This window comes from Bufo gargarizans, chromosome 10, assembly GCF_014858855.1.
Source record: "Bufo gargarizans isolate SCDJY-AF-19 chromosome 10, ASM1485885v1, whole genome shotgun sequence".
In the NCBI taxonomy this organism is placed as follows: Eukaryota; Metazoa; Chordata; class Amphibia; order Anura; family Bufonidae; genus Bufo; species Bufo gargarizans.
The window spans coordinates 38,534,808-38,557,251 of record NC_058089.1 but is presented as its reverse complement, the minus strand read 5'-3'; the positions used below and the strand labels follow the sequence as shown (position 1 = coordinate 38,557,251).

Below are 22,444 nucleotides of genomic sequence, written 5' to 3'. Positions count from 1 at the left end.
CTAACACTGCTTTGCACCTGGTAACCTCCATCACATGGTCTGGTGTGGGTGTGGCTCGCGGCCTGGCTTCATTCACATAGTACTACCGCAGTATACATGCTGGGCATTTGTGGGAAGCTTGGCTGCGAGCTGAATTATATCACCTTCAGACCGTGTTCACACCATAGGTAGCTTAGTGGTAAGACCCTTGCCATGCTGAGAACCGTGACGTGGTGCATGATGGGCTCCAATATCTCCATGACTGGAATATATTGGCAAAAGTCTCAGCTTTTAATACCTGCATTTATGTCTTGCCAGCATAGTCAGTGTTATATCTGTTTGGTGCATTCTCGCTCTGTGTTTTATACACATAACTGGGCCTAACTCAGCAGTATCAGGACAGACAACAGCAGAAGGTAAATGGTAACGCTTTAGTATAAAACAGACTACAAACTCTGCTCTGCTGGATGACAGTGTAGGTGGTCCCTGGTGCCTGTCAGCTCCTTCCTGGTGAAGTCTGGCGCGGGCTGTGTGACACTACCCCCGTGTGTAGCCAAGCCTCGCAGCTAAAGGCTTATTTAGCAGCCTGACCTGCGATCGATGATCCAGGCTGCACACTGAGAGAGCAACTGCTAAACCCCGCCAGTCCTGCTGCCCTCTGGCTTGGAGGAATCAGCACATGGGGAGGCAGGCTACGTTACCGCAGTGTTCTTCTCCAGACTCTATATGCCCGATATGGAAACTGAGAGCAGACCGGTGTGGGCGGCGTGTGGGGCGCTGTGTGGCGATTTGTATCTGAGAGGTCTATTTTCCAGTATAGTTTGTGTAGAGGGCAGTGTCAAGAGATCACACAGAGGAGTAATTCAACACAAAAAGACAATGTGGTCAAGTTCCCTTGCCATTTAATACAGACTATTCCTACTAATGTCTTTGCACTGCTGTTCTAGTGCCCGTTATTCTAACGGGTTTAATGTGTAATATATATCTATCTATATACAGGTCCTTCTAAAAAAATGAGCATATTGTGATAAAGTTCATTATTTTCTGTAATGTACTGATAAACAATAGACTTTCATATATTTTAGATTCATTATGGTGGCCACCCGACGGCTTAGGGAGGGTGGGCAGGGACTGGTGGGCCCCCCTCCCCCCTGTTCCCCCCCCCTTTAGAACGTCTTCCTCTTATGCCTGGGCATGCAGGGGTTAATGTAGGGTTCCGGTTAGGAGAGTGGGCGGTCAGCCGGGAGGGCATATATGCCACTGTCCCGCCTTCCCTCTTCCTCTTTGAGCGGAAGCGCTTTGTGGTGTAGGTGCTGCGCTCTGTCCGCATGAAGATGGCCGCCTCAGATGCCCCTCTGCGGGATGCTTTGAGGGCGAGATTAGCGGAGGGAGGTGAGGGATGGCTGCGCTCATTTTTGAGCAGCCTCGGCCCCCCTCTATCTTCCTCCTCCCCTGGCTTGGCGTGTCCCCCTGCGGTGGTGGTACCCGGCGATCCCGATACTGCGGTGGGGGGCCGGCGGTCTGCTCGGCACATCCGCCCCCCCGCTAGGTTCGGGTACAGTCCCCCCCCTTCAATTCCACTTACCCTGACTGCCCCGGCCAGCGCTGCTGTCTCTCATGCTGGCCGGCAGGTCCCCTGTGCTGCCGAGTCGGCGGTAGCTCCGCCCCTTCCGGTTTCCTCTCTTCACATGTCCCGTCTGGCTGCCGCTCGTGTAACTGCAGCTTGGAGCAGTGGAATAGTCATGGGGGGTCAGGCCAGCAGCTCCTCCTCTCAGAGTCTCCCTCTCACCCCTCCAGCTTCCCAGTCCTTGCCCCCCCATTTTCCCCAAGGGCAGCAGCAGTTAGATGGGGCTCTGCCACCAGCTGCAGTTGTGGAGGCGGCTGCCCCTCTGTCTAATAGTGGCAATGGGGTGCGGGGGGACCCCCTTTCTGCCCCTGCGGTTCCTGCCTACCCGCTGCCGCCTCCCCTTTCCCTTCCCCGGGGGTCACGCCAGCGCAGGGTGCGATCCAGCTCGTCGTCCTCCTCCCCGGAGAGCAGAAGACGCGTCCAACGAGGTTCCCGCAGGCGTCACTCCCGCCGCAGGTCTGACGGCTCGGCGCGGAGTAGGCGCTCCAGATCCTCCAGATGGCGTTCGCCGTCCTCCTCTGATGGGTCGATGGCTGCGTCGGGGGAGTCTGGTCGAGTGAGTCGTTCGCGTCGCGCTGGGCGGTCGCGTCCTCGGTCATCCAGGGTCCGTGGCCTGGCTTCTACGGCGTCTGTGCAGCCTGAGGTTCCGATGCCTGCTGCTCCGGTGGTTCCTGTCTCTTCTTCCGGTGAGTACCATTCTGTGGGTGAGTTGGGGGCGGGTGCGGGGGAAACGGGCACGGCTGAGCTATTGAAGTTGTTGTTAGATCGGTTGCAGCCGCCTGCCCAGGTTCAGGGAACCCCTCCTCCTAGCGTTAGACAGGCGCCCGTGCTGGCGGGAGTTCACAAGGATTCATGTTATTGCGGGGTTAGCCTCCTTGGTTCCCACCTGGAGGAAGCGGTTAGGGAAAAGGTGTGGGCTAACCAGTATGTGGATGTTTGGTCCCTCATATCGGTTGACCAACACACAGTGGATAAGGAAAGGCGTTTTTCGGATAGGCCTTCTGAGCGTAGACCCCGGGTGGCCAAGACCATGAACAATTGGTTGCAGGCTTTTTCCGTTTTGGGTTGTGTTATGGGGCAACGCCATCCTGAGCGATGTTCCGAGATGTTCGTTTATCAGGATATTATTTATAGTGCTTATAAATCGCACGGGGGCAGCGCCTGGTGGCGGTATGATGAGGAGTTTCGGCGGCGGTTGGCGTTACACCCGGAGATGGGGTGGGGGGTTAAGGCGACGGATGTGTGGTTGAGGTTAATGGTTGCGCAGAGGCCCCCCCCCTTTCCAGCGGCGGCCGCTGGTTCAGGGGGATCACCTTCCCATGGATCGGTGGCCGTCCGCCGCCCCGGGTCCTGCTGGCTATTTAACGAAGGAAGCTGTAGGTTCGCCGGGCTATGTAGATTCAAGCATGAGTGCTCCGCCTGCGGAGGCCCTCATCCCGCTAATAAATGTACCCGCCCCGCAGTCAGGTCAGCTAAGCAGTGTGAGCAAGGGGGTTTTAAGGACCCCGGTGAGCGTGGCAGAGATGGGCCCCTGGTTAGACAGGTACCCCAATAAACAGGCTTCGGCGCAACTCCGTTTTGGTTTTTCCTTCGGGTTTTTTATCCCTTTTGTTCTTAATCGTTCTCCGGTTTTTTCGGATAACTTGAAGTCGGCTCGGGAGCTGCCGGATGTTCTTAGGGACAAGGTCCTTAAGGAGGTTTCATTGGGTAGGATTAAGGGTCCTTTTGATGTGTTGCCATTCCCTAATTTGCGGGTCTCTCCTCTGGGCGTTGTCCCTAAGAAGGAACCGGGTAAGTTCAGGTTGATTCATCATCTTTCTCACCCGAAGGGTTCGTCAGTTAATGATGCCATTAGTCCGGAGGACGCCTCGGTGTCTTATGTCTCTTTTGACCGTGCGGTTGCGTTGGTCAGGGAGGCGGGACCTGGGGCCCTCCTGGCTAAGTCGGATATTGAATCAGCTTTCCGTCTGCTTCCGGTTCACCCTGATTGTTTTCATTTACTTGGTTGCTGTGTAGACGGTAAGTTTTACTATGACACCTGTCTCCCTATGGGTTGTTCCATTTCGTGTCATTATTTCGAGTTGTTTGGTTCCTTTCTGGAATGGGTCATCCGTTATGAGTCGGGCTCTACGTCTGTTTTGCACTATTTGGATGACTTTCTTTTTGTTTCTCCAGGGTCTGGTGATGGTTGCTTGTTATTGCTGAATCTGTTTTTGGAGAGGATGGCGCAGTTTGGGGTTCCGATTTCCGTGGAGAAAACAGAAGGCCCGGTCACGTGTTTATCGTTTCTGGGTATTGAGATTGACACGGTTGATATGGTTTTTCGATTACCGGGTGATAAGCTTCAGAAGCTTTTGGATTTAATTGATGGGTTTTTGGCAGTTAAGAAGGTTACACTCCTGCAGATGCAGTCTCTTTTGGGTCTCTTGTGCTTTGCTTGTAGGGTGATGCCCATGGGCCGTGTTTTTGCCCGCCGTTTATCTTTAGCCACTAGGGGTGTCCAGTCCCCCCGTCATCGCATCCGGATCACTGCGTCACTGAAGGAGGACTTGAGGGTCTGGAAGGCTTTTCTACGTTCTTTCAATGGTCATACCTGTTACATGTCTGTGGTTACCCCTAACTCTGAACTGTCCCTGTTTTCGGATGCTTCCGGGTCCTGCGGCTTTGGTACGATTTTGGGGGTGGAATGGTGTGCCGGTGAGTGGCCTGACGCATGGCGAGTGAATGGTTTGTGCAAGAACCTTACGTTATTGGAGTTGTTCCCGATTGTGGTGGCAGTGGAGTTGTGGAGGGACCGGTTGTCCAATACGCACGTTTCTTTTTGGACGGACAATTTGAGTGTGGTTTATGCTGTCAATACTTTGTCTTCCTCTTCCCTCCCGGTTCTGGCGTTGCTCCGGCATCTCGTACTTCGGTGCCTTGAGTGTAATATCTATTTTAGGGCTCGTCATGTTCCTGGTGTTGACAATAAAATTGCTGATGCTCTTTCCCGTTTTCGTTGGCAGGATTTCAGGTCTTTTCTTCCGGGAGCGGATTTGGAGGGCAGGGAATGCCCGTCGTACCTGTGGGACCTGGTGGACAGGAGCTGATGTCGCTGGTTCGATCGTCTGTTTCCCCGGCTACTTGGCAGGCGCATGGTAAGGCGTGGGCTGAGTGGTGGGGGATGGTGAATGACAGGGACGTGGTCTCCCGGGATGACCTGCGGTTGGAGGTCACAATTGATTGGTTATTGCGCTTGCGGGCTACGCGAGTTTCGGCAGCGGTGGCGCAGCGGCGACTGGCGGGTGTCGCCTTTCATTTCAAGTTGCGCGGGTGGGTAGATGTCACTAAGCAGTTCGTCATCCGTCAGGCCATGAGGGGCTGGAGAAAGGAGTTCGTCTCTCGGGAAAGCCGGAGACCGATCTCTTTTAACTTGCTGGGTAGGCTACTGTCTGGGCTCCCCGAAGTTTGCACGTCGCCTTTTGAGGTGGCATTGTTTTCTTGTAGTTTTAGCATAGCCTTCTTTGCGGCCCTGAGGTTGGGTGAATTAGTAGCCCCATCGGGTGGAAGGCCAGGTGGTCTTTCTTATCAGGACGTAGTGTTAGGTGGTGATTCTGTGAGGATTCGGGTCCGGCGGTCTAAGACGGACCAGTTTGGCAGGGGTGCCTGGATTCCGCTATATCCGGTGTCTGGGATTTCTTGCCCTGTTGGGTTGGTGGGCAGCTATAGTTCAGTTCGCCCGGAGTGCTGTAATTTCTTTGCGCATGCGGACGGTTCTCCCTTGACCAAATTCCAGTTTACCCGAGTTTTGAGGTCTTGTTTGGAGTTGGTTGGGGTGAATCCCAGGGAGTTCGGTACTCATTCATTCCGTATTGGGGCGGCTACGGAAGCCGCTAGGGCTGGTCTACCTGAATCGGAGGTTATGAGAATTGGCAGGTGGAAGTCTGCCTGTTTTGCTAGGTATATTAGACCGGACCTGCTGATATAAAAAAAAAAAAAAAAAAAAGTGACATGATAGGGGGGAGTGTTATATTTTGTTTCTGTGCATTTTACTTGTCTGTGTTGGTTCATTTTATGGTTATTTACAGGTCTTGTGGTTTTTGTGTGGTGTTTGCTTGGTGCTAACTCTTTTTCTTGCAGGTCCTGGGCGTCCGGCCGTTTGGATCGTGGGCCATTCATATGTTTTCTGGGCGGCGCAGAGAGCTGATTGCCGACCTGGGGGGAGGTCCCTCGGCTTCCGGGAGGTGGATGTGGCCTGGAGAGGAATCCGGGGTTTGCGATGGGCTCAGCTCCTGTCTCAAGTGGTCGAGATCGGTTCGCAGGCCAGTGGCCCGGTTGTTTTAGTTCTACATGCTGGGGGGAACGATATGGGTTCTGTTCCCCTGGTGGAATTGTTGGCCCTCATCAGGTCCGATTTGGAGCGTTTTCCATCGTTTTTTCGTGAGGTGGTCCTGGTCTGGTCTGAGGTTGTTCCTCGGGTGGTATGGCAGGGTGGGGAGGCAGTCGAGAGGTGTAGAAGGACGATTAATGCCCGTATTTCCCGCTTCGTCAGGTCCCGGGGTGGTGTGGTTGTCAGACACAGACAGCTCGAGGGCGATAACCGCTCATTAATGAGGCCCGATGGGGTTCACCTGAATGAGATAGGTTTGGATATCTTCCTTTCAGGTATCCAAGATGGGGTGGAGCAGGCCATGTTTTTGTTGGGTGGTGGTCGGAGCCCCGTTTGAGGGCGGTGCTCCTCCTTGGCGGCTAGTTATTGCAGCATAAAGGTGTTGGAGGAGAAATGGGCGAATCCGCCCGCTGGGAGACCAGCGGCTGGCGGAGAGCACGGTTCAAGGTTATAGTTGCCGTTTGAATAAAGCTGTGGCCGATTACCACCCAACAAAATAAAAGGTTAAAAGTTGAACGGTGTCAGTGTCGTTATTGAAGGGGTTAGTTGGGGTGGTATGCGGGGCTAGAGGAAGGTTTGGAGTTCCCCTTCCCATTCCTTATGGTGCCAACAGTCTGGTGGCCACCCGACGGCTTAGGGAGGGTGGGCAGGGACTGGTGGGCCCCCCTCCCCCCTGTTCCCCCCCCCTTTAGAACGTCTTCCTCTTATGCCTGGGCATGCAGGGGTTAATGTAGGGTTCCGGTTAGGAGAGTGGGCGGTCAGCCGGGAGGGCATATATGCCACTGTCCCGCCTTCCCTCTTCCTCTTTGAGCGGAAGCGCTTTGTCCCTCCCTCCCTCCCCTGTGAGTTGATGGTTTGGTTTATGGTTCGGATGGTGTGCTCAGCAGTGATTCTGGGGAACGGCTATTGAGGCGGAGTGCCTCTTTGGAATGTTTAAGTCACAGCTGGCGGCTAGTTATTGCAGCATAAAGGTGTTGGAGGAGAAATGGGCGAATCCGCCCGCTGGGAGACCAGCGGCTGGCGGAGAGCACGGTTCAAGGTTATAGTTGCCGTTTGAATAAAGCTGTGGCCGATTACCACCCAACAAAATAAAAGGTTAAAAGTTGAACGGTGTCAGTGTCGTTATTGAAGGGGTTAGTTGGGGTGGTATGCGGGGCTAGAGGAAGGTTTGGAGTTCCCCTTCCCATTCCTTATGGTGCCAACAGTCCACACCAACTGAAGTAGTTCAAGCCTTTTATTGATTTAAAGAGGACCTTTCATCAATATAATTTTATTTAAATGACCCCCCTACCTAATAGTCCGGCATCCACTGATGTTCCCCCTTTTTTTTTTTTTTCAAATCGACCCCCGAATCTTGAAATAACAGCCTTTTTCTTCTGCTGCAGCGTCTGTCAATCAGACGCTTTTTTGTAGGGGGCGTTGCTCAAGTCTTTTCTTTGCTATTCTCCTTGGCTGAGAGCGCAGCCAATCGCAGCGCTCTCTCTCAGCCAGGGAGAAGGAGCTCAAGTTCTCGCGAGAATCGCGAGAACTTGAGCTTCCTAACATCCGGTTCCAGCGCCATCTTGGATTCCCCTGACGAGGATCGCGGCGGGTGAGGAAGCAGCGCAACGAGCGGCAGGGTAAGTATTAGAATATACCCCTAGACATCGAGCAAAAGGGGTATATTCTAATACTTACCCTGCCGCTCGTTGCGCTGCTTCCTCACCCGCCGCGATCCTCGTCAGGGGAATCCAAGATGGCGCTGGAACCGGATGTTAGGAAGCTCAAGTTCTCGCGATTCTCGCGAGAACTTGAGCTCCTTCTCCCTGGCTGAGAGAGAGCGCTGCGATTGGCTGCGCTCTCACCCAAGGAGAATAGCAAAGAAAAGACTTGAGCAACGCCCCCTACAAAAAAGCGTCTGATTGACAGACGCTGCAGCAGAAGAAAAAGGCTGTTATTTCAAGATTCGGGGGTCGATTTGAAAAAAAAAAAAAAGGGGGAACATCAGTGGATGCCGGACTATTAGGTAGGGGGGTCATTTAAATAAAATTATATTGATGAAAGGTCCTCTTTAATATTGATGATTTTGGCATACAGCTCATGAAAACCCCAAATTCCTATCTAAAAAAGTAGCATATCATGAAAAGGTTCTCTAAACGAGCTATTAACCTAATCATCTGAATCAACTAATTAACTCTAAACACCTGCAAAAGATTCCTGAGGCTTTTAAAAACTCCCAGCCTGGTTCATTACTCAAAACTGCAATCATGGGTAAGACTGCCGACCTGACTGCTGTCCAGAAGGCCATCATTGACACCCTCAAGCAAGAGGGTAAGACACAGAAAGAAATTTCTGAACGAATAGGCTGTTCCCAGAGTGCTGTATCAAGGCACCTCAGTGGGAAGTCTGTGGGAAGGAAAAAGTGTGGCAGAAAATGCTGCACAACAAGAAGAGGTGACCGGACCTTGAGGAAGATTGTGGAGAAGGACCGATTCCAGACCTTGTGGGACCTGCGGAAGCAATGGACTGAGTCTGGAGTAGAAACATCCAGAGCCACCGTGTACAGGCGTGTGCAGGAAATGGGCTACAGGTGCCGCATTCCCCAGGTCAAGCCACTTTTGAACCAGAAACAGCGGCAGAAGCGCCTGACCTGGGCTACAGAGAAGCAGCACTGGACTGTTGCTCAGTGGTCCAAAGTACTTTTTTCGGATGAAAGCAAATTTTGCATTTCATTCGGAAATCAAGGTGGCAGAGTCTGGGGGAAGACTGGGGAGAGGGAAATGCCAAAATGCCTGAAGTCCAGTGTCAAGTACCCACAGTCAGTGATGGTCTGGGGTGCCATGTCAGCTGCTGGTGTTGGTCCACTGTGTTTTATCAAGGGCAGGGTCAATGCAGCTAGCTATCAGGAGATTTTGGAGCACTTCATGCTTCCATCTGCTGAAAAGCTTTATGGAGATGAAGATTTCATTTTTCAGCACGACCTGGCACCTGCTCACAGTGCCAAAACCACTGGTAAATGGTTTACTGACCATGGTATTACTGGGCTCAATTGGCCTGCCAACTCTCCTGACCTGAACCCCATAGAGAATCTGTGGGATATTGGGAAGAGAAAGTTGAGAGACGCAAGACCCAACACTCTGGATGAGCTTAAGGCCGCTATCGAAGCATCCTGGGTCTCCATAACACCTCAGCAGTGCCACAGGCTGATTGCCTCCATGCCACGCCGCATTGAAGCAGTCATTTCTGCAAAAGGATTCCCGACCAAGTATTGAGTGCATAACTGAACATAATTATTTGAAGGTTGACTTTTTTTGTATTAAAAACACTTTTATTTTATTGGTCGGATGAAATATGCTAATTTTTTTAGATAGGAAATTTGGGTTTTCATGAGCTGTATGCCAAAATTATCAATATTAAAACAATAAAAGGCTTGAACTACTTCAGTTGTGTGTAATGAATCTAAAATATATGAAAGTCTAATGTTTATCAGTACATTACAGAAAATAATGAACTTTATCACAATATGCTAATTTTTTTAGAAGGACCTGTATATATATATATATATATATATATATATATATATGGAAAAAGAGAAAATGATGGCGGCACTGGAAAAAAGCAGTATGGGTGCTAAGTCCAGGGATGTAGCTGCTTACCCCAAATAGATAAACGAAAAACGGACAGCACTCCAAGTAAAATCTTGAAAAAGGCTCTTGTATGAGCTGAAACGTTGCCTTCCACATGGGTGAATAAAACACTATTGCTTTTACTTGGAGTGCTGTCCGTTTTTCGTTTATCTCTCTCTCTCTCCCTCTCTCTCTCTCTATATATATATATATGTATATATATATATATATATATAAATTAAAGCTCCTGGGCAGCACCACCAAACCGAGGGGAAGTCAGAGTGCCAGCAGTTAAGGCTTTATTTTTTGCTCTATATAGATATACACTCACCTAAAGAATTATTAGGAACACCTGTTCTATTTCTCATTAATGCGATTATCTAGTCAACCAATCACATGGCAGTTGCTACAATGCATGTAGGGTTGTGGTCCTGGTCAAGACAATCTCCTGAACTCCAAACTGAATGTCAGAATGGGAAAAAAAGGTGATTTAAGCAATTTTGAGCGTGGCATGGTTGTTGGTGCCAGCCGGGCCGGTCTGAGTATTTCACAATCTGCTCCGTTACTGGTATTTTCACGCACAACCATTTCTAGGGTTTACAAAGAATGGTGTGAAAAGGGAAAAACATCCAGTATGCGGCAGTCCTGTGGGCGAAAATGCCTTGTTGATGCTAGAGGTCAGAGGAGAATGGGCCGACTGATTCAAGCTGATAGAAGAGCAACGTTGACTGAAATAACGACTCGTTACAACCGAGGTATGCAGCAAAGCATTTGTGAAGCCACAACACGCACAACTCTAAGGCGGATGGGCTACAACAGCAGAAGACCCCACCGGGTACCACTCATCTCCACTACAAATAGGAAAAAGAGGCTACAATTTGCACAAGCTCACCAAAATTGGACTGTTGAAGACTGGAAAAATGTTGCCTGGTCTGATGAGTCTTGATTTCTGTTGAGACATTCAAATGGTAGAGTCCGAATTTGGCATAAACAGAATGAGAACATGTATCCATCATGCCTTGTTACTACTGTGCAGGCTGGTGGTGGTGGTGTAATGGTGTGGGGGATGTTTTCTGGGCACACTTTAGGCCCCTTAGTGCCAATTGGCCATTGTTTAAATGCCACGGGCTACCTGAGCATTGTTTCTGACCATGTCCATCCCTTCATGACCACCATGTACCCATCATCTGATGGCTACTTCCAGCAGGATAATGCACCATGTCACAAAGCTCGAATCATTTCAAATTGGTTTCTTGAACATGAGAATGAGTTCACTGTACTAAAATGGCCCCCACAGTCACCAGATCTCAACCCAATAGAGCATCTTTGGGATGTGGTGGAACGGGAGCTTCGTGCCCTGGATGTGCATCCCTCAAATCTCCATCAACTGCAAGATGCTATCCTATCAATATGGGCCAACATTTCTAAAGAATGCTATCAGCACCTTGTTGAATCAATGCCACGTAGAATTAAGGCAGTTCTGAAGGCAAAAGGGGGCCCAACACCGTATTAGTATGGTGTTCCTAATAATTCTTTAGGTGAGTGTATATTATATATACAGTCAGGTCCATAAATATTGGGACATTGACACAATTCTAACATTTGTGGCTCTATACACCACCACAATGGATTTGAAATGAAACAAACAAGATGTGCTTTAACTGCAGACTGTCCGCTTTAATTTGAGGGTATTTACATCCAAATCAGGTGAACGGTGTAGCAATTACAACAGTTTGCATATGTGCCTCCCACTTGTTAAGGAACCAAAAGTAATAGGACAGAATAATAATCATAAATCAAACTTTCACTTTTTAATACTTGGTTGCAAATCCTTTGCAGTCAATTACAGCCTGAAGTCTGGAACACATAGACATCACCAGACGCTGGGTTTCATCCCTGGTGATGCTCTGCCAGGCCTCTACTGCAGCTGTCTTCAGTTCCTGCTTGTTCTTGGGGCATTTTCCCTTCAGTTTTGTCTTTAGCAAGTGAAATACATGCTCAATCGGATTTAGCTCAGGTAATTGACTTGGCCATTGCATAACATTCCACTTCTTTTCCTTAAAAAACTCTTTGGTTGCTTTTGCAGTATGCTTTGGGTCATTGTCCATCTGCATTGTGAAGTGCCGTCCAATGAGTTCTGAAGCATTTGGCTGAATATGAGCAGATAATATTGCCCGAAACACTTCAGAATTCATCCTGCTGCTTTTGTCAGCAGTCATATCATCAATAAATACAAGAGAACCAGTTCCATTGGCAGCCATACATGCCCACGCCATGACACTACCACCACCATGCTTCACTGATCAGGTGGTATGCTTGGGATCATGAGCAGTTCCTTTCCTTCTCCATACTCTTCTCTTCCCATCACTCTGGTACAAGTTGATCTTGGTCTCATCTGTCCATAGGATGTTGTTCCAGAACTGTGAAGGCTTTTGTAGATGTCGTTTGGCAAACTCTAATCTGGCCTTCCTGATTTTTAGGCTCACCAATGGTTTACATCTTGTGGTGAACCCTCTGTATTCACTCTGGTGAAGTCTTCTCTTGATTGTTGACTTTGACACACATACACTTACCTACTGGAGAGTGTTCTTGATCTGGCCAACTGTTGTGAAGGGTGTTTTCTTCACCAGGGAAAGAATTCTTCGGTCATCCACCACAGTTGTGTTCCGTGGTCTTTTGGTGTTGCTGAGCTCACCGGTGCGTTCCTTTTTTTTAAAGAATGTTCCAAACAGTTGTTTTGGCCACGCCTAATGTTTTTGCTATCTCTCTGATGGGTTTGTTGTGTTTTTCCAGCCTAATGATGGCTTGCTTCACTGATAGTGGCAACTCTTTGGATCTCATCTTGAGAGATGACAGCAATAGATTCCAAATGCAAATAGCACACTTGAAGTGCACATATGCAAACTGTTGTAATTCTTACACCGTTCACCTGATTTGGATGTAAATACCCTCAAATTAAAGCTGACAGTCTGCAATTAAATCACATCTTGTTCGTTTCATTTCACATCCATTGTGGTGGTGTATAGAGCCAAAAATGTTAGAATTGTGTCAATGTCCCAATATTTATGGACCTGACTGTATATCAATAATAAGTGAATTGAATGAATAAATAAATAAGAGGTTTAATAAATTAAAGATAATTAAACTCATCGATTGATAAAAATAAAAATAAATCATTCGCCAAATAAATACATAAAGGAATTCATCAATAGAGAAATATATAAAGTCATCAATAAATAAATGCATAAATAAATTCATTTATACAGAAATATATAAATAAAATCATCAATAAATAAATATATAAAAAAATAATCCCTAAATAAATAAATAAAATCATCCAGAAATATATACAGAAGTTAAAAAACAACGATGTTTTGGAGGTAGAGCCAAGGAGAGGGATTGACAAGGGACCCTTCAGCGCCCTGAAACGACGGCAGGGGCCAAGAATTTGCCGCCGATCCAGGACTCATTAATTTTGATAAATGTCAGTCTATCCATGGAGTCTGTGGACAGACGGTCCCCACCTGCCGCGCTGAATGTGCGCTCAGAAGGTACGCTGGAGGGGGGGGGGGCAAGACAGTACTTCCATCCGATACTGAGTGAGCTCACGGCAGGTGTCCAGCCTAGCAACCCAGTACTCCATGGGTTCATTGGTGATCATGCTGTCAGAAGCACCGACGGACCCCATGTAGTGGTGACTGCTGCTGCTGCTACTGGATCGCGCAGACTGGTAGAACAGACTCATCTCACTCATAAGATCACCTGCTCTGCTGGAAGTTCTTGGGCCAGCCACCTGCTGGGTGAGATGAGCGGGGAGAACTGGAATGTGAGGCAGAGGCTTGGCCTGCTCCCGCCGGCTAGCTGGGATCAACTTCACCAGTTTCCCCTTGCAGCGAGTGTCTAAAAGGGTGGCCAACCAAAAATCATCCCTCTCCTTAATTTTTCTGATTTGGGGGTCCTTCCAGAGGCAGCACAGCATGTGGGCAGCCATGGGGAAGAGGACAGCCCGCTGTGAATCTTCTTGGCTGCCCGGGACCAGGACGTCTTGGTCCTCCTCCTGCTGCTGCTCCCTCTGGGAGTCGCCCCACCCCTGAACTAACAGCGCCCCCAGCACCAGCTCTCCCTCCTGACCAGGCCCAGACTCCTAGATGTCAACAACCTCCTCAAAAAATTATTCCTCCTCGTCCTGGGCCTGGTCTTGGTGAAGCAGTGTTGCCTCCTCTTGCTCCACCAAGGCACTCTCCCCAGCATCGAGCAGGTGTTCTAGTGTCCTGTCCAGCAGGAACACTATGGGGAGCATGTCATTGAGGCAGACATGCTCCCTGCTGACCATCTTACATGCTCGATGGAGACCAACACGTGGCAGACCTGGTATATCTGCCCCCACTCCGCATTGGTGATGTAGGGGAGTGGGTGTGATGGCCCGGAAGTGCCTTGGTCCAGCAGGTACTCTTTTATCACCCGTCGCTGCTCCCACAACCACTCTAGCATGTGGAGGGAGCAGTTCCACCGTGTCACACTATCCACATTCAGCCTGTGAGGTGGAAGGCTGTTGTCCTGCTGCAGTTTGGACAGGGAAGCGGTGACGGTTGGGGAGCATTGGAAGTGGCAGGCAATCCTCCGTACCCTTTGCACGATGTCACTCAACATTAGGTATGTGCATAGGAACGTCTGTACCACAAGGTTGAGGATATGTGCCATGCAGGGACGTGTGTTAGACTGCTAGCATGGAAGGCGGCGAGGAGGTTTCTGCCATTGTTACAGACAACCATACATTCCTGGAGCCTTCGGTGTGTCAGCCACTTGTGGACCTGAGCCTGGAGGGTGGCCAGAACATCAGGTCCAGTGTGTCTCCGTTCCCATAAGCTCACAAGCTGGAGCACGGCCTGGCAGCAGACGTGCCCCACACTTGTGTAGCTACGGGGATGCTTGCTGGGGGTCTCAGCAGCGGTGGAGACAGTGGCTTGAGGGAGAGCAACAGCTCTCCCCTGGACACCCCGAGGCGGCACCACAAACTGAGATGCCGCCACATCTAATGATCCCTCCTCGGTGCCTCGGAGGGACACCCAATGGGCTGTGAAGCTGATAAAGCATCCCTGCCCATGTCTGCTGGTCCAGGCATCCATTGTCAGATGCAACCTGTCGCTGACAGGGATACATTCTGCACAATGTGCTGGTGTAGGGCAGGGACGCCGATCCTGGCAAAGAAATGGTGGCTGGGGAAACGCCATCTGGGTTGGGCCTTCTCCAACATCTGCCGGAATGGATTGCAGTCCACAATATTGAAGGACAGCAGATGTTGGGCGATAACCCTTGCCATGAGCCCATTGAGTGAACGCACCCGTCGGTCCCTGGGTGCGTAGGCCGTGGTGCGTTCAAATGCCTCAGCGACCGATGACAGGCGACAGAGGACGGTGCAGAGGAGGTAGAGGTCTGGCTGCCGGTACCAGTACCTCTAGGAAAAGGAGTGGGGGAGTGGGAATGCATTGTTGGAAGGGGGTGGGGTGGCTGCAAGACAGTGGCAGGAGCTGCTGTCCCCTGCGCATTGCTGCTGGCGCTGCTGCAACCACCCTGCATGTGGTCCCACTCCTGCCAGTGGAATGGGGGTTATTTTGTTGACCGGTGTTTACCAATGGGGTGTTCTGTGTCTTGTGTGTATTTCGAAAAATTTAGCTCCTTTTTGGAATGGGTGGTGAAGGACGTGTCGGGGTGCACCTCACTTATTCATTATTTGGACGATTTCCTGTGTTTGGGTCCTGCGTATTCCAGGATATGCAGGTTGTTGTTGGCGTCATTGCAGTCGGTGTATGAGTCGTTTGGGGTGCCGGTGGCGGCGGAGAAGACAGTTGGGCCTACTACGGAATTATATTTTTTTGGGCGTTTTCGTTGGCCTTTTTTAGGGAGTTTCGTTTGGGTGAATTAGTGAATAGGAGTGTGGGCGGGCAGTCCAGGGGGATTGGGGGGGAGGATGTAGATTTGCTTGGGGATAGGGTGGTGGTATGACTTTGGGTATCTAAGACTGACAGGGAAGGTAAGGGTTGTAGTGTGTCGTTGTATGCGGTGTCGGGTTGCTTGGTATGCCCGGTCAGTTGCTTGAGGGATTATAGGTCAGGGGCTAGCTGGGTTGGTGTGGGTCCTCTATAATGGCATGAGGACGGGTCATTTTTGTCACGGTTTCAGTTTGTGGCAGTTTTCAAAAAAATTTGGACAGCGTTGGGAATGGACTCTAAAGGATTTACGGGTCATTCCTTCCGGATAGGGGCGGCGACTAAGGCAGCACAATTGGGTTTGGGTGATGAGGTGATCAAGAAGATTGGGAGGTGGGAATCTGATCGTTTTAAGTCATACGTGCGTTTGGGGGGTTTGTAAGGCGGTGTTGTTTATTAATGCTGTGTTTTGTCCCCCTTTTTTTCTCATTTATATTTCAGGTGGTGCGGCTGCTTTAGTATGGATTCTGGGGCACTCATTCATTTTATGGGGGGATCTTCGGGCAGACGTAAGGCCGAATGGGTGACAGTTGGGGATCGGGAGGGATGCGGCGATCATAAGATGGATCAGGCGTAGAGGTATATTGTCGGGGAATGTGATGGGGGAGGTGCACCGTCATGCTCGTCTAGATCGTTCCCCTGACATCCTGGTGCTGCATGTCGGGGGCAATGATCTGGGAGTTCGGTCTTGTAGGGAGTTAATTAAGGACATCAAATTTGACCTTTTGCGGTTGTGGTCATTGTTCCCGGGTTTAATAACTGTGTGGTCGGATATCGTATATCGGAAGTCGTGGCGGGACGCGCGGTCAGTGGAGCATTTGAATAAGGCACGTATTAAAGTGAATAGGGTGGTTGGTAAGTTGGTGGCCAGGAATGGGGCTGTGGTGGTTCGGCATACTGATTTGAAGGCAGGTACCTGGGGTTTTTGGAGGAATGATGGCGTTCATTTGAATGCAGTTGGGATTTGTGGTCCTTGGGCCTGCAGGGAGGTATTGAGAGGGTGCTAGGTGTTTGGATGAACGCGCAGGCTTGAGGTGTGAGAGTCAAGCTATGCGTTGTTGGCGGTGGATGGTCATAGAAGCTGGTGGTATTGGATGGTATGGAAACTGGGAGGGCCTACATGGTGGGGGCTGGACTCTCATAGTTGAGGCATTTGGTTGGTTCTAAGAGGCGTCCATCAGTTGGTGTCTCCGAGCTGGAGTTTTGCGGCTAGAGGCAAGATGGAATTGCCATGTTGGGGTTTTATATATATGATTAAGAATTTGGGGCTTCTATGACCGCCCTCGTCAGGGTGTACTGTCATTTATATATACATGTTATGTATGTATTTATTTTATTAATAAAATGGCTGCTGTGGCCGATTTAATCCAACCCTGGCTGTGAGTGTTCTTTGGGTAAGGGCTGGGTTCAGGATATCTTTCTTAGTGGTGGTGAGAGGCCCTGGGGAATAACCAATAACCCTATCATGTCTTAAGGTCTTTAAAAGGTCGAACATTGGATAGCTGCCTTACATCTGGTGGCAGAGGCAGAGCTTGTTAAGATTTAATTTGCATACCCTCTTCCTAGAATGCCAGAGGAGCATTGCGCAGTCTATATGACTCCTCACACCGTTTAAGGTGCTCTCCATAAGGAGATTTAGTATCCCCCAATTCCAAAACATATACATGAAGACTGCAGGAATGTTGGAATGCTGGCTATGTCCACTGAGAGGACAACACACCTACATACACCTCCCTGTCAGTCCTGTAACAGACCTTTAAAATATTAAAATAGAAACATATAAAAGTCCGAGATCACTCTAGTTAGGCCTGCACACCTAACCTACTAGCAGGAACATCTTTGCTAGCTTCTGTCTTTGGAATGTTTGTTCAATCACAAGAACATTTGTTTAGCTGTCATTCATTGCCGATTCACCTGCAGCTGCCTACTCACATAGATGATCACTTTAGTCTCTTGGAAGAATCATTTTACTCTTGGGCCTCATGCACATGGCCATATCATGACTCCAAAATTGAGTCCATATTCAATTCTATTTTATATACATGTTGCTTTAGTTTCTGTTCCGTATATCCTTTTTTATAACCATATTGCATCCATACGTCATCCATATTTCACACCCACAAAAAAAAACTGAAGAACTAATATTTGTCACTCTGTTGTCCCACCCTCAGGAAACACCCATAGGAAGGTTACGTGATCACTCTGGCATTTTCTAATCCTTTTATAGCATATAGAGCTTTGCAGGATTCCGCAGCTTGGCTAGTTTAGTTTCTGGCAATGGTGAAAATCGCAGCATGCTCTATATTGTGCGATTTTCACATAACGCAGGCCCCATAGAAATGAATGGGGTTGCGTGAAAATCGCAAGCATCCGCAAGCAAGTGCGGATGCGGTGCGATTTTCACGCACGGTTGCTAGGAGACGATCATGATGGAGACCCGATCATTATAGTTTTCTCTTATAACATGGTTATAAGGGCAAATAATAGCATTCTGAATACAGAATGCATAGTACAATAGCGCTGGAGGGGTTAAACATTTTATTATTATTATTTAACTTACCTTAATCCACTTGTTCGCGAAGCCCGGCATCTCCTCCTGTCTCCTTTGCTGAACAGGACCTGTGATGACGTCACTCCAGTCATCACATGTTCCATCACATGATCCATCACCATGGTAAAAGATCATGTGATGGAACATGTGATGACCGGAGTGACGTCACCAAAGGTCCTTTACCTGTAATTAATGCTCACCCCAGGTCCTGTTCAGCAAAGGAGACAGAAGGAGATGCCGGGCTACGCGAATAAGTGGACTAAGGTGAGTTAAATAATTTTTTACTTTTTTGTAACCCCTCCAGTCCTATTGTACTATGCATTCTGTATTCAGAATGCTATTATTTTCCCTTATAACCATGTTATAAGGGAAAATAATACAATCTACAGAACACCGATCCCAAGGCCGAACTTCTGTGAAGAAGTTCGGGTTTGGGTACCAAACATGCATGATTTTTTTCACGCGAGCGGAAAACGCATTACAATGTTTTGCACTCGCGCAGAAAAATCGCGGGTGTTCCCGTAACGCACCCGCACATTTTTCCGCAACGCCCGTGTGAAAGAGGCCTTAGATTGCTAACATGTCCTCAAAACCTCTGGATGTTGCCCTCCTGTCGTGGCTTCTCTCTTGACCATTTGTACAGCATATGCAGATACTGGAAGAAGAACCTAGGAGGAGGGTGCAGGCATAGGATTCAGTTGCTTCTGTTCAGTTCTCTTGATCCGATTGTTAAAATTTAGGCTGGATCGGAGAACGGTGTTGCTGGCTGAATCCAGAGATGGTGCTCTGTACTGGTGTTAGTTACTGACAGCAGTACAGGGCACCATACCAGTCACAGACAACTGTATCGGTCATACAGTTGAAGACTGCGGCAAGTATGAGAGAAAATGGGTCCCGTTCTCACCGTTTACCCCCATAAGGCTTCAGGCCCAATTCAAGCCTGAAGCCTATGAGGCAGTAAAATGGCATGACGCAGGTGGCACATGATGACATGTTATCAAGCGCTGCCTGTGCCAGGATGAAGGCAAAGCAGGTGGAGGCCTGAAGAGGCTTGTGGCGGGAGTCAGGTGAGTATTTGATTTATGCTTTGTGATAGGAGCTTTACAATTCAAGTTAGTAGGCGGGAAATGGTGTGTGCACGGTGATGACAATGCCGGGGACGGGCGGAGGACAGCTGTAGGGCTCACACTGTGTCATTACTAGGTGAGATCATGGCATTGCTGAGGAGTGGGGGCCACTAAGCGCCCAGTGTAGTGGGCGGGGCGCGGGCGGTCCAACATGAGGTAGGCCGGCGGATGCGGTGGAGGGGGCCGGAACGGGGGCGTAGCGGAGGCGGAGCCAGGCTGGCACCAGCGCCGCCCGCAGACCGCAGTGCAGGAAAGGAATGAATTTCCCCGCCCCCTCCACCGCCTGAGTCCGCCTCCTACTAACTAGAGGGACTGGGTGGGAGGACTCAGGAGGCGGACTCAGGCGGTGGAGGGGGCGGGGAAATTCATTTCTTTCCTGCACTGCGGTCTGCGGGCGGCGCTGGTGCCAGCCTGGCCCCGCCTCCGCTACGCCCCCGTTCCGGCCCCCTCCACCGCATCCACCGGCCTACCTCATGTTGGACCGCCCGCGCCCCGCCCACTACACTGGGCGGGCGGTCGGCCCCCTGGCTGCCTGTGAGTGCTCCTGTGAGTGCTGTGATGTATAAAAAAAAAAAATAATGATGCGGTCCGGACGGGCGGGCCCCCAGTGGCGTAGGGCCCCATAGCCACTGCTATGGTTGCTATGGCGATCCCTACGCCACTGGGGGCATTATTACGACCGTGGTTACTGTGGAGTTCATTTGTATTAGGGACAATAAGGAGGGCGTACTACTACTCTAGGGGAGCATTGCCGCTATTAGGAGCACTATAGGGAGCCAGAGAATTATAGCTATTGGTGGGCCTTTTGGGTTTGCTATAACTGTGGGAGGACTATCTGTATGGCACTATTATTTCCACAGTATAGCATTTGGGGGGCATGGGGGAGCACAGCTGGCAGAATATTGGGGGTAGCAGCATGATAGGGACACCAGGAGGATGAGAATGATGGAAAAATGAAGAACCTAAGATGTCTGTGTGTCAAGATGTGCCTGAGAGATGTCTGTGTGACGAGATGTGCCTGAGAGAAATCATCATGGTGGTCTGGTCCGAGTGGAGAAGATGAGGAAAGAGAACATCAGAGGAGACATAACTGGATGTAAGAGGTACATTGTGCTGTATTATCCTGTATGTTTGATAGGACTGAATGTAATGTCCATCCAAACATGTCTCTAGTGCAGGGTTGTTTGGATCAAGAATTTGGCAACGTTCCTGCCTATGTTGATGTCTGGCATCCTGCCTCCATCTAGCACATTAGACAGTCTAATGTACCTGCTTCTCCTCTGCTGTTCCCTCCTGCCATGTTCACCATCTGCACAGTTCCTGTGGGGCTAAATATCTCACCCGCTACAAGGTACAAAATGTGTATAAAATGTAGTTAGTAGAATGGCATTGAGGTTACATTGTACTGTGTGGGCGCACTAAAGGGGAATAACTACTGTGTAGGGGAACCAAGTAACTATAACTACTTCATGGAAGCACTAACGGGGCATTACTACTATGTGGGGCACACGGGGCACTGGGCAGGATTGGTCATGGTAATCAGGTCTAAAGTACCCAGACCTATCCTTTGAGTACAAGACTGAGAAGTGTCATAGGCTGGAGGTATATAATGCGGTAGACAGTGTGGTAGTGGTCCTGGTGTCAATAGACACAGTATGTGCCATGAGCTGGGCACACCACTGATCAATGTCACTGCAAATAATGCTACAAGTAAGATTGCTTTAAATCGAAACATGTCAGCAAGTTTTAATGTAAACCTGCCATGCTGATGGACAATACAGCTTCACTTCACTTCTGAAGTGCTGGATTTTTCATTTCTATTAGGATTGTGACCTACTCTTGCTTTTCTGTACCCTACAGGGGCTACATTAGGGAAGGAGGGTGAGCTGTGCATCAAGGTTTACCACTGCAAATAATGTTGGGATCACTTGGGGGGGGGGGGGGGGGACTTGCATCATGGACATCATTGCACAATGGCTCCAGACATTGCTCCATGGACACCTGTATGAGAAGGCCTTGCCCTGGGACTGCACCCTGTGGTCTTGTCCTGTAGGCTGATACAGATGGGCTTATTGTATAAGTGCTTAAATGAGGTTCTCCAAGATTTTGATAATGATGGCTTTCCCTCAGGATAGGTATTCAATATCACATTGTTGGGGTACGACTCCCGGCACTCCTGCCAATCAGCAGGAGCGCCGCTGCCTTCTCAAACAGCTGATCGGCGGGGGTCCTGGGTGTCGGACCCCCGCCGATCAGAAGCTGATGATCTATTCAGAGGATAGATCATCAGTTAAATGAAAGTGCAGAACCCCTTTAAGTCTATATTTTCCCGAATCTCGGATGCCACGATAATACAAATACAGACAGAACAAATTATGCTCTGATGAGTGAAGCTTAAAAGCAAGTAACTCTTCTAGTGACAAGTTTTCCTTATTGAATGGGTTCACCTGTGGGGGTTTGTTACACTTTATGGTATTTTTTTCTTATTATAGTACTAAATGTAACATTTATTTTTACAATAAACCTCCACGTCATTAATGGTCACAGTCTCTGTTGAGCCCAATAACAGTATACAGTAAAAGCGAGGCCACCGTGGGCTTGATACTCCCTTTGAGTTTATGGTCAGTGTTACTGGCAATGGACACTTGACTCCCACATAGCCACTGTACAGGAACACACTAGAAGTAGTGCAAAATGCAATAGGCTTTTTTTTTTTCCATCCATGAAACACACTCGTTGGCAGATCCCAAATAGGTAGCTGCCTGATTCAAGGTCAAGGTCTAGGTATTCAAAGCAGCCCACACCCAGGATTCTCAAGGTCACTGCCTTATCAGCTCCTTCCCACAGACCTTCTCTGGATCTCAGGTGCAGTGTCAACTTGTGCCAGTACACCACATTATATATTCTGGCTCCATGTTTATGTGTGCTCATGTGCTGTTAACTGTCTTTTATTTGGAGGTGCTTCCTGCCAGGAGGAGGAGGAGTTCTAGCCCGGCTTGAGAGAGAAAGCACACTTTAGAGCTTCTGCTCATGGAATGATATTTGACACTCCATAGAGACCAAGGACTTTTCAGCTTCAAGAAAACACTTGGGAGAAAAGACAAAAGAGTGAACAGCAAAGTATTGCGTTACAGACACTACTGCAAGGTGAGGGACTACAGCTCAGACACCCATCACCCAAACCACCACTAGGCCAGAT

General features: G+C 49.3%; 1 protein-coding gene across 1 annotated transcript; it reads left to right on the top strand.

Annotated features, from left to right (window-relative positions):
* Window positions 1-3,745: 3,745 nt before the first annotated feature.
* LOC122920989 lies at window positions 3,746-7,168 on the top strand. Its single transcript, XM_044270853.1, has 2 exons — window positions 3,746-4,743; window positions 5,726-7,168. Exons 1-2 carry the CDS (start codon window positions 4,656-4,658, stop codon window positions 6,310-6,312), a joined length of 675 nt encoding a protein of 224 aa, XP_044126788.1. The 5' UTR covers window positions 3,746-4,655; the 3' UTR covers window positions 6,313-7,168.
* Window positions 7,169-22,444: the final 15,276 nt, after the last annotated feature.

Excerpts from the sequence above, each read along its gene's own strand:
- LOC122920989 (XM_044270853.1), top strand. The coding sequence starts at position 4,656 with ATGCCCGTCGTACCTGTGGGACCTGGTGGACAGGAGCTGATGTCGCTG. Across the intron at positions 4,744-5,725 it reads GGCTACTTGGCAGGCGCATG|GTCCTGGGCGTCCGGCCGTT; the intron begins GTAAGGCGTGGG and ends TTTTTCTTGCAG.